The sequence below is a fragment of the Adiantum capillus-veneris genome, chromosome 4 (genome assembly GCF_014529385.1).
Source record: "Adiantum capillus-veneris isolate H3 chromosome 4, ASM1452938v2, whole genome shotgun sequence".
NCBI classification, from domain to species: Eukaryota; Viridiplantae; Streptophyta; class Polypodiopsida; order Polypodiales; family Pteridaceae; genus Adiantum; species Adiantum capillus-veneris.
Window position 1 is genome coordinate 86,500,086 of NC_140934.1, and position 15,653 is coordinate 86,515,738.

The window sequence follows — 15,653 nt, forward strand, 5'->3', positions numbered from 1 at the left end:
ACTCAGTTGGAATAAGCAAGACGTAGTCACTCTCATGTAGTGTGTTAGCCCTCATATTAAAAACTACGAGTGTTGTCAAGCTAATGTTGCGATGTTGGGCTACTAGCCTTATGTACCAAAGCTTGCTCTATCATTTGGACTACTATGTATAATTTTTGCATGACATTATCATAGTTATAGACGATGCAACTCCTCTCTCTCTCTCTCCCCCCCCCCCCCCCCCCGCCCCCCCAATGTCATATGTAATCTTGGTTAGTCAAAGATCCCTCCATAAAAGAACCAAAGATGTACACTATGGAGACCAATGTAACGATTCAGCTTGTTTCTTTTGTCTCCATCACACTTTTGCTTCCTAACCAAGCTTAGTAAAAGCAAAATTTCAATCATCGTAGAGGCAAAAATGACTACCTTTCATGGTGGGTTAAATTTGAGATAGAATCTAGCTATAATCATTATAGAAATCTCATTTTCGATCAATGTCAGCCATTTCTCGTTTCAAGCTTTGCAGTTGTCATTAAATTGGATAATGAATTAGCATCAATTCTTCGACACCTCTTCTCAACCATGTCTCAAGATAAGGCAGACTATCAATTAGAGAATATAGCATTATGTTTTCTTGATAGTCTGGTAGCAAGTGAGTGGCCGCCCCCCTAGTGAATTTTATCTCTTTAAGACAAAACATGAAACTATGTCCCCCCCCCCTGTTAATCATGGTAGATAGAGCAAAGAGGCATTCATGTTGATAAGTACACTATTAGACAAGAGATACACATTAAACTTGCATTATATAAATTACTAAATGAGTGTACAAGCTTCTTATATAGGAGAAATAGGGAATTAAAGAGGTAGTACAAGAGTGTAGTACAAAGCATGTGAGTCCAAGTGTCTTCTCAATCATCTAGTAAGAATATGGTTCAACCCTTCTTTGTAGGGGGGCTCATTTGGCTTCATATACACATCATCTGTCCTAATATACTTTTAGACTTGAGCACATAATTATTACATATTGATGCTTTGGATTTGTTGTTGCCATTGTCCTTGCCCTGGTAGCATTTGGAAGGAGGGTGCCCCTTCCTCCCATGATAAGTACAAGATTGGATGCAAAATAACATTGAGTTGTGTGGCGTTGTTTTTACACACTTAAAACAAGCCTTCTTATCATTATTGTATTGGATGAAGATAAAACTATTAAACCTCCTCTCCTTGAAGGTTGATCTCTCTCTCTCTCTCTCTCTCTCTCTTCCTTCTTCCTCTATTCTTTCTACAAGGAAATGATAACATCTGGAAGGGTAGGTCTTTCTCCTCAAGAATGGCCACAATATGCTCAAAGCTTTCGAGCAAAGCACTAAGGAGCAAGGCTACTTTGTTATCATTCAAACCTTTGCATTGGATGAAGGTGAGTTGAGTGAATGTTTTTTGTAGGTTGACCAAACTAGAAATTTTTTCACCCTCTTCCATGGCGAGCTTGTATAATAGTTGCTTTAGACAAATTTTAGACTTTCACTCTGGCCCCAAAGTTTCCGTATAGTACAATCTATGCAACATGAGCACTATTACACTCATCAATGAGATGTATGGAATTATTATGTAGAGAGGTTATAAGAATCCATAAGGCTTGCTCATCTTTGAAAGATAACTAAGTGATAGAGAAGAAGATGATGCCAGATTATGTGGAGTCTAGCTTTGATTGCTATGTGATAGGTACTTTGACTAGTAGCCTCAATACAAAGCTTGGTTTTCCAAATATGGAAATTGGTTGTTTTGAGCCTCTCTCTCTTTTCCTCCCACTGCGCTATAAAGGTCTTAGTGCTCTTTAGGAGACTCCAAAAAGATACACCAATGTCTACCTTCACACAAATGCACAATCAACAAGGCACCTCCATCAATAATGGTAAAGACATACCCATCCATTTAGAATGTGCTTGGTTGCAAGTCCTCAATTTGGCTCAACTATAATTTGAGAGAGAGAGAGAGAGAGAGAGAGAGAGAGAGAGAGAGAGAGAGAGAGAGAGAGAGAGATTTCCCTATGAAGCTTTGAAGCTTGCCCAAAAAAGTTGAGGATAAAAACCCCTTGAAGATGTAAAGTTTTGTTGTCTATATGTGGAAATCAACCCTTTGTTGGAAAGTACCCTCACAAGATTACACAAACCACGGAATTTGGAGTTATGACTCGCTCTAATACCACTTGTTAGTTATGGTCGATAGAGCAAAGAGGAATTCATTTGATACAACATTGAACAAGAGAGAAACAATTTCACTTGTATAACCACAAAGTTGTGGAATGCCAAGTGAGATCATGTTCCTAGTTTGAGTTGGGCTGATTTAAATCCATTAAACACGGAAGTATACAAAACAAGAATTCATTTCTCTTGCAAATGGGCACTTCATTAAAACAAAGTACATTGCATTAAACATGTGTTAAAAAGTCGAATAAGCCATGTGAGCCATCAAAGACACTCAGGATCTCCAATAACTATATTTTATGCCGAATATTCTTTGGGCTCAGCAGGAGACATCTTTGAAAAGTCATCAGTGTACTCCATGGTCATCACTTCAGGATGTCGAGTGGCTGTATGAGCCGTAATATCAAGCTAAAGCAATGCCTTATTAATATGTAGCTCAATTTCTCTGCGAGATTTTTGAGCACAATTTGTATGTGAGTATGGCCATGTGCATGCACGTGCGACAAATGCAGCAGGCAGTTCCTTGCTTTACAATGCAAGCGACAAAGATCAAGTGGTTGCGGAGCAAGAAAACGTCCTTAAGCTGAATATACTTGAGATCCCCACCGGCACAAATTCCACACATTCTTTACTCGTATTCCAGATGTAATACATGATATATACCTAGATGAATCCAGGATAAGCCCAGATTCACCCTGGAAGGAATGCTCAGCTTAGTGCAGCTGAGTAAATTTAATCAGCAAAAGCAATGTCAGGAAATTGCAGATCAAGAAGGCGTCTGAGAGAGCACCAAAGAACACATCGAAAAGAGCGACCGCTTATAATGAAGTTTGATAATTGGGAAACAAAGAACTCACACCAACGCATCCTGAAGGACGAGAAAACATTTTTGGAGGATCTCTGTTTGAGGCCCTGATAAAGGACCCAACTTAAAGACATTGAATGAAAATAATGTCAAAAGAAAGCTCATGTCAAGCTCCAGCTTAATGTCAAAAGAAAGCTCATGTCAAGCACCATGAATCCCTAAGATTTTCATGATAAATTAGATCCCACTTAATGTTGGCCTTGTTTTGGACCCAGTCCCGTTAGAAGCTCCTTTACCCTACTTGGAAGTAACATCAGCAGCAGCAGCAGAAGCACAAACTCTAGGACTTATCAACTTTATATGTAATCATATTGCAAGGTCTATCATCATATAACAGGTTCAATTTAACTTCCCTAAGCTTAAGCTCTTGTTTTCCAACACAAGGGAGAATGCTCCGGCTCATAATGAATTGACATGTGACTAATACTGATACAAGACACTAGTTCAAGGGTTTAATATTCTTCACTTGTGTTTAAGAAGTGGGGCTGTAAGTATAAATTCTACTCTTCTTAATCTCTTCTTCCTACAGACCCAATAAAAGGGGCGGGGGCACTGGTAAAATTACAAGTCTCCTTGGTTCGATGTGGACTTTCCTGATATTATTTGAGGCAAAGAAAAAAGCCTCTTGGGGCAAATTTCTGACGCACAGCAAGCGAATCATTCATGCTTACCTGCCAGACAAAACACCCTGCATACCATGGTCTGCCTCCCAATCCTGTGTTGAAGAGGATAGCGTCATGAGGGCGACGACCACGACCCTCATGTTGGGCCGAAGTAGAGGCTCTTCTCTTGTGCAAGCTCCTGCCAAAGTTGCCATCTGCATGAAAGTCATGAGCGACCTCAATCAATTTTCTTGCGTTAAACCCACAGAGAAACTAAAGCAGTAAAAGGAAACATACTAGACACACAAATCACCTTCCACACAGACTCCAGGGGATAATCATCTCCAAGAGCTGGATCAATGAGACTTCGAAGTTTTTCCTTTCCATCAACTGTGTCGCTTAGTACTTCTTCAAACTGTATGTGCAATGAATCACCACAATGGAATTATGCATGTTTCAAAGATTTTGATAAAGATTTTTCTCATCAGAAACAGGGGAGTGCTCATACCAACGTCACAAGCCCATGAGACCCTGTTCTTGAAGCTTGGGAGACTGAGGTTCCATCAAGATTATGTACAATTGCATCTTTTGCAGAGATAATCTCAAACAACACAACACCAAAGGAATAAACATCAGATTTGGCTGAGATATCTCCAAAGCGTGCGTACCTGTAAAAGATGACCTTTAGTCAAAACTGCAATTTCACAGCAAAATTGCCCCCCACACAATTTCACAGCACAACTGCAACACACACGCACACACAGCCCTGCAAGGTGCTTACTCAGGAGCCATATAGCCAAATGTCCCCACTAGTCTTGATGGGATTGTACTAGAACCCGTTCCAGATTCGGTAAGTTTGGTCAGTCCAAAGTCAGCAACCTAAGCCAATTGAGAGAAATTTTGCAATAAGAATAAAGGTCCATACTATTATAATGCAATGTTTCCTCTACATGTTACTAACCTTAGCACGATTATTGTTGTCCAGCAGAATGTTGCTTGACTTGATGTCACGGTGAATATAGGTTGGTGTGGTATGCTCATGTATGTATTCCAAACCTCTGGCAGCATCGAGGGCCACCTGAATTCTAGCCTCCCAAGCCAAAGGCGTACTACCTAACTATCCAAAATCAGAAACCTGGATGCCTGAATTTAGTGGTGGAAACGATGGCAGAAGCAAAATACCTTTCAAATGCTGACTCAGAGTTCCATTCTCTACATACTCATAAACCAGAAAGAGAGATTCGTGTGTGCAAAAGCCAACAAGGCGGACCTGCAACAAAAATCAAATCATATACATTGAACTCTGGCCAACATTGTAACAGATTATGACACACGAAGTCACTGTCATATTTACCAGATTGGTATGATGAACACGCGTCAACACCTTCAGCTCAGCCAGAAACTCTTTAGTTGCCTGCATGTTCATCATCTTAATCGCTAATTTCTGTACAAAGGAAACCAAAGATTAGCTGCACAATATAGAAACAACTCTAAACAAGGACTCCCAATTTACTGAATTCGAACAAACTTACCTACCTGCCCATGTACTTGCCCATAATAGACAGAGCCATAACCTCCTTGGCCAATCTTGTTAGCGATGCTAAAGTTGTTTGTGCATTCAGAAAGCTCCCTGTAAGAAAACTCAACAGACTTATCTGGGCTAAAGTATGAAAGACCTGAAGATGTTGTTCCCAAAGTCGTATTCGTATACGCACTTCCCTCTGAAAAGAGTCTTCCTGCTTCTGTTTGGAGTAGAAAAAAGATAAGTTATCAGATAGCTAACTGCGTGCTTGTTTGAATACAAACTTCTTAGCACACTCACCTGCTGAAGCTGGAGGTGCTGCTGGTGTTTGATATTTTACCAGCTCAGTGCTAACCCTCTTTTTTCTTTGACGGTATTTGCAGATATAAAACAGAACAGCTATGACTGCCAAAAAGAGCACGGCTGAACTGACCGATGCTCCTATAATCACGCCAGAATTACTCTTTTTGTTTCCGAGTCCGCTGCAATCAATCACCGGCAATTCAACTATCCAATTGATAACATTATAGCACCAGGAAAAATAAAGTCTTAAAAGGGAGAAAATGCTCACGTGCTGTTGAAAGGTGGGAATGTGCCATTTCCATCTGAAAACAGATCAATACCAAATTCAGTGTAAATATGCAAGATAAGCACTAAATCCAGAAGAGAAAAAAAAAAAATCTGACTTGCAAACTTGCTAGCTAAAATAGGAGGGGAATCCCAACCCTTGCAAACAAACTAAGAGAGGAATGAAAGAGGAATATGATTCACCAATAGCAAGAGAGAGAGAAATCCATACACATACAACCACAAGGTCAGGAAAGTCTAAACTCACAAATTTTAAAGGAGGCTAAAACATTCAAAAAAATACAAGGGACACAAGAAAAAGACAAAAGGAAAAACTCAATCACTTAATTTGTTACCAAACAAGACTGGATAAAAACAAACCATTATTTACTTAAGAATTCTTTTAAAAAAGGCATAAGAAAAATAAGTTAAAGACGCTTACTTGACTAAAACTTCAGCTTTAAACAAACAAGGATAAGACATCACAAAGACCTAATCCTATAGATGTGGGAATACGCTCGCTGAAGCCTGCACCTCTCCAAGCTGCTCTCCGTAGGAGCGCATGCCTATCTCTATCTTGAGGTAGTGTGAGGCACTGCGAATTTGATCAATGGCACATCTCAAGCCGTGTGATAGCTGTTTGCCCATGTAGTTGGGTCGTACTATGAAACCATCATCTGTAGTATGAAGAAAATGTTCCCGGTAGAAAGCCATCTTCGTCTCTAGCACCTGTGAGGACTCTAGCCATGTCCCCCTCATGTCCAGCTGGATGAGGTCCTGTCTAATGACTCTAGTAATCTCCTGATGTGTCAGGGTGAGGGAGGATGCATCCAGAGAGTATTGAAAGGGGGGTATTTTGTCTATGTTGAACCCATGAAGCTCAAACCATGATGTCATCTGCACATACCAGCATGATGTGTCTCCCTCCATGGTAAGCTTCCTAGAAGACTCGAGCAAGTCGGGCATATCTATCTGGGGGCAACTGTCACAACTCAATTGAAATAGTACTTGTATCCTTTTCTAAGTGTTCTTTATAATTTCTCGTCTCAGAATTGTTTTCCTCTTTAAATTCAAGATATGTAGAATAGTGCACTGAGGATGGCCACCGATGAGTAGTCACAGGTTAAGGTGGATCCACGCAATGGCTTAGAACATTGATAATGCACACTTCCACCAAAATAACTTGAAAGGACACATGTGACATGTAGCTCATGCATATCACGGTCATACTAGCACACACAAAGAATCGATGCCTTGGAGTGTCGGCTCAATCGCCACAAACTACACCTACAATCAATAAGATGGCACGATCAATGATTATGAAAGATTACTCATTGTACATATGTGGGATGAATGCTTATATGTTTTCAGAAGCATCTTGGATTTATGTTTTGAAGCTAAAATTGTGATCTACACAAAAAGAGCTTTCATTTGTGTTGCTAAATTAGATTCATCTGACAAGAATATAATTCTAAATGATTATTGGATTTATAAGCGAGAGGGTTTTCTCGCTTGAGACACAGGAAAAATAATTCTGAATGAATTATTGGAATTATAAGTGAGGATTTTCTCGCCTGAGAAACCGAGTACAGATATTTCTAGTGTCGACGGGAGCACTGTGCACGGGGATATCTGTAAGGCCACCAAGAACGTGTACTTCTAATGCATCACATTGGAAGGGTGATAGGGAGCATCGGGAAGAAGTATTTGACCATCCAGGAACGGACATCTCTAATACGTCATAGGATGGGTGATGTCACCAGCGTGTGACTACTATCTATCCTTTTTGTTGATTTCTTTCTTATTATCTATTTACTTTCACTTTTTGGAAACACCCCTCGGGAAATCTAACTGCCCTGCATTGCATAGCTAGTGTGGAACTGTCCAGAGGGAGTCCAGGCCTGAGGGCAAGAGAGCACTAAAGTTGGACAAGGACTATGGTTAGCCAAGTGGGGTCATTGACTAGCCAAAGTGGAATCCTTTGCTACAGAGGCTACATTTCAGTTCTGGGTGTGGCTGCAGTGTACAAAGAGGGTCGGATGACCTAGAAAGATACAATGGCAGCATCTCCTAAAATTTAGGGAACTGCTATTTTGGGACCTGAAAATGTGTTTGCGTCATTACCTCGGGAATGACAAGGGGAACATTTTCTTACTCTGCCGTGAAGTCAATTGGGCAACCGGTTGGGAGATTTTTAGGCGGCAACCCCGAAACGGGAAAATGCTTATAAATGTGCCAAGTGGCACCTTCTGGTGCACTTTCCTCATGCAAGAGAAGGGGGCGCTGATTTTAGAGAGGAGAAGGGCTCATTTTCAGCCTGTCATAGGTTAAGAGCTATGGAGTGCTTGCTTTCCCTCTTATGCACAGTGCGGAGCCAGGAGTGATGCCTTGCACGCTACGCACTGCCCTCTCTCTCCCCTATGGCAGTATGTTATGCCCCTTTAGTGGGCTCTTCATTTGACCAATGTACAGTTGTGTGGGTTCATGCGCGATTGCCGAGGCAAGAGCCTCTTGCACAGGTACTGGATTAGCTAGCGGCTAATCCCCCGCACGTACAGGTGAATTCGGAAAGGTTTCACGCTAGAAATCTCGTCCGATTCAAAGGGCAAGTAGCCCTACAGGTGCGGGAGCTCGAGGACTTGCTACGGATGCGACCAACACGCGAAACGGAGCCCAAAACAGTAAATTATAGCCTGCTGTGTATTTTTGCAGGTTTAGGGTTTTGGCCCTAAACGGACCCTAATACCCCCAGGAGGTTCGGGGACGCGAGGGGACCGCTGTACAGGTGATCTGGCACATTTTTGGGGCTGAAAACAGAGAATTCAGCGTGCTGCAGATTCTCGCCAGGTTTTGCAAAGTGCCCGTATGCGTCGGGAAAGTCAATCAATGCGTGGGAATACTGACTGTGAAGGGTCCTAGTACAGTTATGCTGCCGAAATCGGGCCGGAAAGTTGAAATTCAGCCAAGTGTGTGCGGGGCAGCTTGTAGGGATCCATAGCGTTTATTCCCTCTTTTGAACAATAAAGAAATACCGAAAGGGGCGCCTAAGTTAGGGGCCAATCTGGTGTCGGTCTACTCATACAGGTGCAATCTAGCAGCCTGTATCCCTCTCCCCTTTGTTGTGTCTTGAAAGTACAGGTAAAGTGGACGACAAATTAAATGGGTGAAAGCTAAATCAAGGTTTAAAGTAAAGTCTACCGCCCTTTTTGGATTGAACAGGCCGGTTTCATGGTTCCATCGACGGGATTAAATCACTTTTTCCCATAGAAGTGAGCCTTGGTCAGTTTAGGCTTGAAGACACAGGGGATCATAGACCAGACACAGGAAATAGCAATTATGGCTGACAAACCAGATGATGTGACTGAAGAGGTTTCCTCTTCACAGGGTCAACAGACACATGAAGTGGGCGAGTCCTCAAGACCACCACAGACAGATGATGATATATTCAGGACCCAGTTGGCTACTGCTGTGGCTATGTTCACACAAGTAATGCAGAATCCGAGGTTTTTAGCCTTTCTGCAACCTCCTGTTCCGTCTCAGCAAGTTGGGTCACTGGATCATATTCAAAAGTCTGTTAAGGCTCGAGCACAGGTGATTCATACTGCACAATCAATGGAAACACTTGTACACTTGACGGAGAACATGCAGTCTCCACAACCTGTGCCTAAGGTGCAAGAACAGGTGGCTGAGATGCCAGTCTTTCAAGCTGTACCAGTTCAGCCCGCCACCTTTCAGCAGCCTATAGCTGGTTCTAATGGGCAGGGAAGCAACCTACAGGCTATGCAACAGGTCTTCCCACCACCTTCAGTACACCCTGGCTATTTTGGAGGTGGATCGGTATTCCAGAGCATGGCTGGTCATGCACTTGGAAATCGGTTTACACGCCAGGAACAGTGTTCGGGGGTGCTCAAACGATGATGCCTAACCCCATGTATGGTGTCACGGGCATGCTACCAAGGTTTCAAAGCACTCAAGGCCAATTTGGGATGCCACAGGCAAATTTTGGTATGGCTGGAATTACAAATCAGCAGCCAAATATGGCGTTTCCAGGTCAACTTAATTGCGGTTAGGAAACACAAATGAACCCTAACAGTGTTCCCATGTTTCAGTCACTTCCATATGACAATTTAACGCCGCTGGAGAGGCCAACTCCGTACAAAGAAGGTGGCAAAGGTGTGTCATTCACGACCTTTACAAGGTTTGATGACAGGAAGAAGGCTCTCTCGTTCCTCCAGCACTTTGACAAGGCCTATGCAGGGGGAAACTTTACAGAGGCTTCAAAGGTCCGCAAGGCAGCCACTTTCTTGATAGGGGATGCGGGACAATGGTGGACAACTTTATTGCTTCAAGGGCAAGCTCCGTCCACATGGATTTACTTCAAGCAGATTTTTGCAGCAGCATGGTTATCTGATGACTTTGAAGCAGATGTCATGACAGAATGGCACCAGCTTAATGCTGCTACTTGCAAGAATCTGGATGACTACAATCGGAAGTTTTGGAAAGCTCTACTTTCAGTAACTTCCTATAGGTTTGTGCCATTGACAGAACAGATTGAAAAATACTGTTGTGGCCTACCCAAAGGATTGAGAAAATACTGCACGAAGACCAAAGTCACTACTTTGACGCAGCTCATCGAGGTAGCAAACACTGGCAATGGTTTGCTCAAGGGAGAAGATTGTGAATTCAATACTGGCGTCAAGGAAGGATCAGCCAAGAAAAATTCAGCGAAGAAGTATGTTTCCAAGGAGGTTCCTAAAGTGACTCAGGAGCCAGCCAACGCAGGGAAAGGCAAAGCTTCGGCTGAACCAAAAAAGGGACCAGCGAAGAAATGGAAAAGACGTTTTCCTCGCAAGTCTGAAGAGCAAAAGAAGGTCCTGAGGTCAGAGAACAAATGCTTTATTTGTGAGCAGCCTGGCCACATTGCTTACAATTGTCCTACAAAGAAAAGGCCAGCTGATTCTGAAGACAAGGAGGACAGGAAAGGAAAGAAGCCCATGGCTAGTCTAGTGCCAGATATGGTGGGCGACAAGCCAAATTCAGATGCAAGTGAGCTTTGCAGAGCATGGGGAAAGGTCAGGGATCAAACAGTGCTTATCTTCTTTGATCCAGGTGCCAAAGCCAACTTCATTTCCCCAGAATTGGCTTCAAAGTTGGGAATCAGACCTGAAGAGATGGGGTATACAGCAGAGGCAGGTTTGGCATGTCCTAGCCATACAGAGGCTGTGACACCCATCATCGGAAAGTTGCGTCTACATATCGAGTCCTATGTAGATGCTGAAGAATTTTACATCATGCCACTGGACGGATGTGATGTGTTGTTAGGTATTCCTTGGTTGTTTCGTGTACAGGGAATCATGGATGCCTACAACAAAAAGATCATTGTACAGAGCAGGGGAAAGACTCACATTCTGGATGTAAAGCTTAAAGGAGAGTCTATTCCCACTGTATCAGCTTCTGCTATTACTTCTGTAATGAAAAAGCATCTTTCTGCGTACTTGGTTTTTGCACGTGAAGTGTCAGATTGTGATGAATCAAATTTATCTGTGCTAGATAAAGAAAGGTCAATGTTTTTACAACAGTATAGTGACTGTTTTTCCGATTCATTACCGTCTCAATTACCGCCAGAGAGACCCGAGGACCATGCGATAGATTTGGTGCCAGGCAGTAGCCCACCAAATAAGCCTCCGTACAGGGTTAGTGTGGCTCAGCAGAAAGAGATAATGGGCCAAGTACAGGAGCTGTTAGAAAAGGGGCTGGTTCAGCCCAGTTCATCTCCATTCTGTTCTCCAGTGTTGGTGCAAAAAAAGGATGGCTCATGGCGTATGTGCATAGACTACCGTGCACTGAACAAGAATACCATCAAGAATAGGTTCCCTATACCTAGAATTGATGATATTATGGACAAATTAGAAGCAGCAGCTATGTTTAGCAGGATAGATCTAAAGAGTGGGTACCATCAGATCCGCATTAGATCAGAGGATGTGCACAAGACTGCTTTTAGAACGACGTTTGGCCTTTACGAATTTTTAGTGATGCCCTTTGGTCTCACAAATGCTCCTGCTACGTTCAATAGGATGATGGACATAATTTTCCATCCACACCAGCAGTTTGTTGGTACATTCTTTGATGACATGATAGTCTACTCAAAGAATGAAGAGGAGCATAGGCATCACTTGGCCATTGTGTTCAAAGAGCTACGCAGTCATAGGTTGCTCATCAATGCAAAGAAAAGTGAGTTTTTTCTGGAAGAGATTCATTTTCTGGGACACATTGTCTCAAAGGATGGTGTCAGAATGAATCCTGCAAAAGTTGAAGTAATCAAGTCATGGCCAAATTTGAAGACGGTGCACGATGTCCGAAGTTTCTTGGGACTATGCTCCTATTACAAAAGGTTTATCCGAAATTTCGCTGAGATTGCTTCACCTTTACATGCTCTTCAAAAGAAGACAGTCACCTTTAGATGGACACAGAAAGAGATTTCAGCTTTTAATCTCTTAAAGGAAAAGATGACTTCAGATCCCGTCATTGTGTTGCCAGATCTTAGGAAGTCATTTGTGGTCCAGTGTGATGCCTGTGGTAGTAGCATTGGTGCAGTGCTAATGCAAGATGGCAGGGTAGTGGCCTATGAGAGCAGAATTTTGCAAGGGCCAAAGATTACCATGCAGGTCTATGAGAAAGAGTTACTGGCTGTGATTCATGCGCTCTTAAGTTGGAAACACTACCTGCTAGGTGCAGATTTCGTTGTCCAAACGGACCATCAGACCTTGCGATACTTCTTGACACAGACAAAGTTATCTGAGAAGCATATGCGATGGGCAAATATCTTGTCCATGTTCCATTTTCAGATTGTGCATGTGGAAGGCAAGAAGAACGTTGTGGCTCATGCCTTGTCAAGGAAGCCACAAATTTCAGCTGTGTCGATTCCTTATCATCATGCACTTTATGATATGAGGAAACAATATGAAAATGATGAAGATTTTGCAAGGGTCTTCGAGCAGCTAATGCATGGACAACGTCATGAACACTATCTTCTCAAAGATGGGTTCATGATGATGCATGGCAGATTGTGTGTCACAAAGCCATTGCGACGCAAAGTTATGGAAGAGAGTCATGTCCCACCGTATGCAGGGCATCGTGGTATTGATGCTACAGTTAAAGCGGTTGAGACATTCTTCTACTGGCCTACATTGAGAAGAGACGTGGATGCCTTTGTGCGAGAATGCCTAATTTGCCAGAAGGTCAAGTTTGACAGGCAAAAGGCACCAGGGTTATTGCAACCACTACCTATTCCAGATAAACCATGGGAAAGTATTGCTATGGATTTTATCTTTGATCTTCCGAGAACGCAGACAGGAAACGATGGTATTTGGACCATTATTTGCAGATTTAGCAAACAGGCTCATTTTATTCCTGTCAGGAAGAAGATAAAACCAGATCAGATGGCACGCTTGTTTATGAGCAATATTTTCAAGTATCATGGCATGCCACACTCGATTGTTAGCGACCGTGATCCACGCATGACAAGTTTGTTCTGGAGAGGCTTGTTTGAGAATATGGGCACCACGCTCAAATTCTCTTCGTTATTTCATCCTCAAACAGATGGGCACTCAGAAGAGGCCAATTCTACTGTCCTAGATCTGCTGAAGTGTTATGTGTCAGAGCATAAAGGAAAGTGGGAGCAGTATTTGCCATTGGTGGAGTATGCATACAATAATACAGTGCATTCATCAACTGGCAAGGCACCTTTTGAGATAGTTGAAGGTGGCAAGAAAGTTCCTCCCATACTGCACACAAAGGACAAGATATTTGAAGCAGATAAGTATGTTCAGGACATGGATGAAATGTACAAGAAGGTCAAAGTGGCCTTAGAGAGACTCGGGCAAAGCAAAAGAAAGCAGCTGATCGTCACCGTCGTGAAGTGGTATATTCACTTGGTGATTGGGTGCTTTTACGCTTTGAAAAGGCAAGGTTAAAGAAGATGAAGGGCAAGGAAAGACTGTTTCCAAAGCTCAGCATGCGTTACTACGGGCCTTTTCAAGTGTGCGACATAATCAGTGATGTTGCATATAGGCTGAAATTGCCTGACAGTTGGAAGATTCACAATGCGTTTCATGTGAGTCTTCTCAGACCCTATGTGGGTGATGTGCCAGAAGATATGCCAGCTGAAGATCAATCGGAAGTCGAGGAACTTGACGAGATCTTGGTCCCTGAACAAATTTTGGCACACAAAGAAAGGAAAGTGAAAGGCAAGGTTGCTAGGCGTTACTTGGTAAAGTTCAGAAACTATCCACCAATGGATGCTAAGTGGATGGAAGAAGGTGAACTTGCAGAGTCACCAACTGTGTTATCACTTTACCTTGAAGCCTTCGGTTTGCAACCTACCTTGACCCCTTGAGTTTCAAAGCTACATGGATTGTCAATGTGACAATGGCTTCTGAAACAAATGATGCACATGGTATTTAAAGTGAGCTCAAATGAAATACCTGTTACATGAATGTTAGAGCTGTTCAGATTGTCAGTTTGGCAATTGCTCTTATGGAATGTCCAAAAGTTTGGTTAGTGCTATAGAAGTGAGTATTTCTTGTCAGTTTGTCAAGGATACAGTAATTGCTTCTATTAAAGGATACATATGTAACTGCATTCTTAAACTGTCGGTTTGGGTATGCTCGAAAGTGTTACTGGGCCCAACACGTACTAAAAGACAATGGCAAAATGTGAAGCTACCATTTTGTCATTGGAAAGTTAGTGACTCAAAGCAATGGCAGAGTGCGAAGCTACCACTATGTCATTGGGACAGGGTTCACACGCAGGCAATACATGTGTCGACAAGGTGTTGAATACACGAGGGTTGACAATGAGCATGTATGTGTCGTACATGTGTCGAAAGGTGTTGAATACATCAGTGTTGACTGTGAGCATGTACGACATAGATGCAAACGAGGACGTTTGAGATTTCAAGAGGGGGGTATGTCACCAGCGTGTGACTACTATCTATCCTTTTTGTTGATTTCTTTCTTATTATCTATTTACTTTCACTTTTTGGAAACACCCCTCGGGAAATCTAACTGCCCTGCATTGCATAGCTAGTGTGGAACTGTCCAGAGGGAGTCCAGGCCTGAGGGCAAGAGAGCACTAAAGTTGGACAAGGACTATGGTTAGCCAAGTGGGATCATTGACTAGCCAAAGTGGAATCCTTTGCTACAGACGCTACATTTCAGTTCTGGGTGTGGCTGCAGTGTACAAAGAGGGTCGGATGACCTAGAAAGATACAATGGCAGCATCTCCTAAAATTTAGGGAACTGCTATTTTGGGACCTGAAAATGTGTTTGCGTCATTACCTCGGGAATGCCAAGGGGAACATTTTCTTACTCTGCCGTGAAGTCAACTGGGCAACCGGTTGGGAGATTTTTAGGCGGCAACCCTGAAACAGGAAAATGCTTATAAATGTGCCAAGTGGCACCTTCTGGTGCACTTTCCTCATGCAAGAGAAGGGGGCGCTGATTTTAGAGAGGAGAAGGGCTCATTTTCAGCCTGTCACAGGTTAAGAGCTATGGAGTGCTTGCTTTCCCTCTTATGCACAGTGCGGTGCCAGGAGTGATGCCCTGCACGCTACGCACTGCCCTCTCTCTCCCCTATGGCAGTACGTTATGCCCCTCTAGTGGGCTCTTCATTTGACCAATGTACAGTTGTGTGGGTTCATGCGCGATTGCCGAGGCAAGAGCCTCTTGCACAGGTACGACTTGCTACGGATGCGACCAGCACGCGAAACGGAGCCCGAAACAGTAAATTACAGCCTGCTGTGTATTTTTGCAGGTTTAGGGTTTTGGCCCTGAACGGACCCTAATACCCCCAGGAAGTTCAGGGACGCGAGGGGACCGTTGTACAGATCATCTGGCGCATTTTCGGGGCTAAAA

At 43.0% G+C, this 15,653-nt stretch overlaps 1 protein-coding gene across 1 annotated transcript in view; it reads right to left on the reverse strand.

The window, feature by feature from the left end:
• Positions 1-3,316: 3,316 nt before the first annotated feature.
• The window catches only part of CERK1 (chitin elicitor receptor kinase 1), a 36,437-nt gene continuing 24,100 nt past the window's right edge, over positions 3,317-15,653 (reverse strand). The window contains exons 2-11 of the mRNA XM_086510801.1: positions 5,744-5,777; positions 5,473-5,654; positions 5,187-5,392; positions 5,005-5,094; positions 4,833-4,920; positions 4,612-4,763; positions 4,432-4,529; positions 4,159-4,318; positions 3,964-4,065; positions 3,317-3,865 (exon numbers count right to left, since the gene is read on the reverse strand). Of these exons, the coding sequence (XP_086366927.1) occupies positions 3,716-3,865; positions 3,964-4,065; positions 4,159-4,318; positions 4,432-4,529; positions 4,612-4,763; positions 4,833-4,920; positions 5,005-5,094; positions 5,187-5,392; positions 5,473-5,654; positions 5,744-5,777 (1,262 nt within the window). The 3' untranslated portion in view covers positions 3,317-3,715. The remainder of the gene's footprint in view (positions 3,866-3,963; positions 4,066-4,158; positions 4,319-4,431; positions 4,530-4,611; positions 4,764-4,832; positions 4,921-5,004; positions 5,095-5,186; positions 5,393-5,472; positions 5,655-5,743; positions 5,778-15,653) is intronic.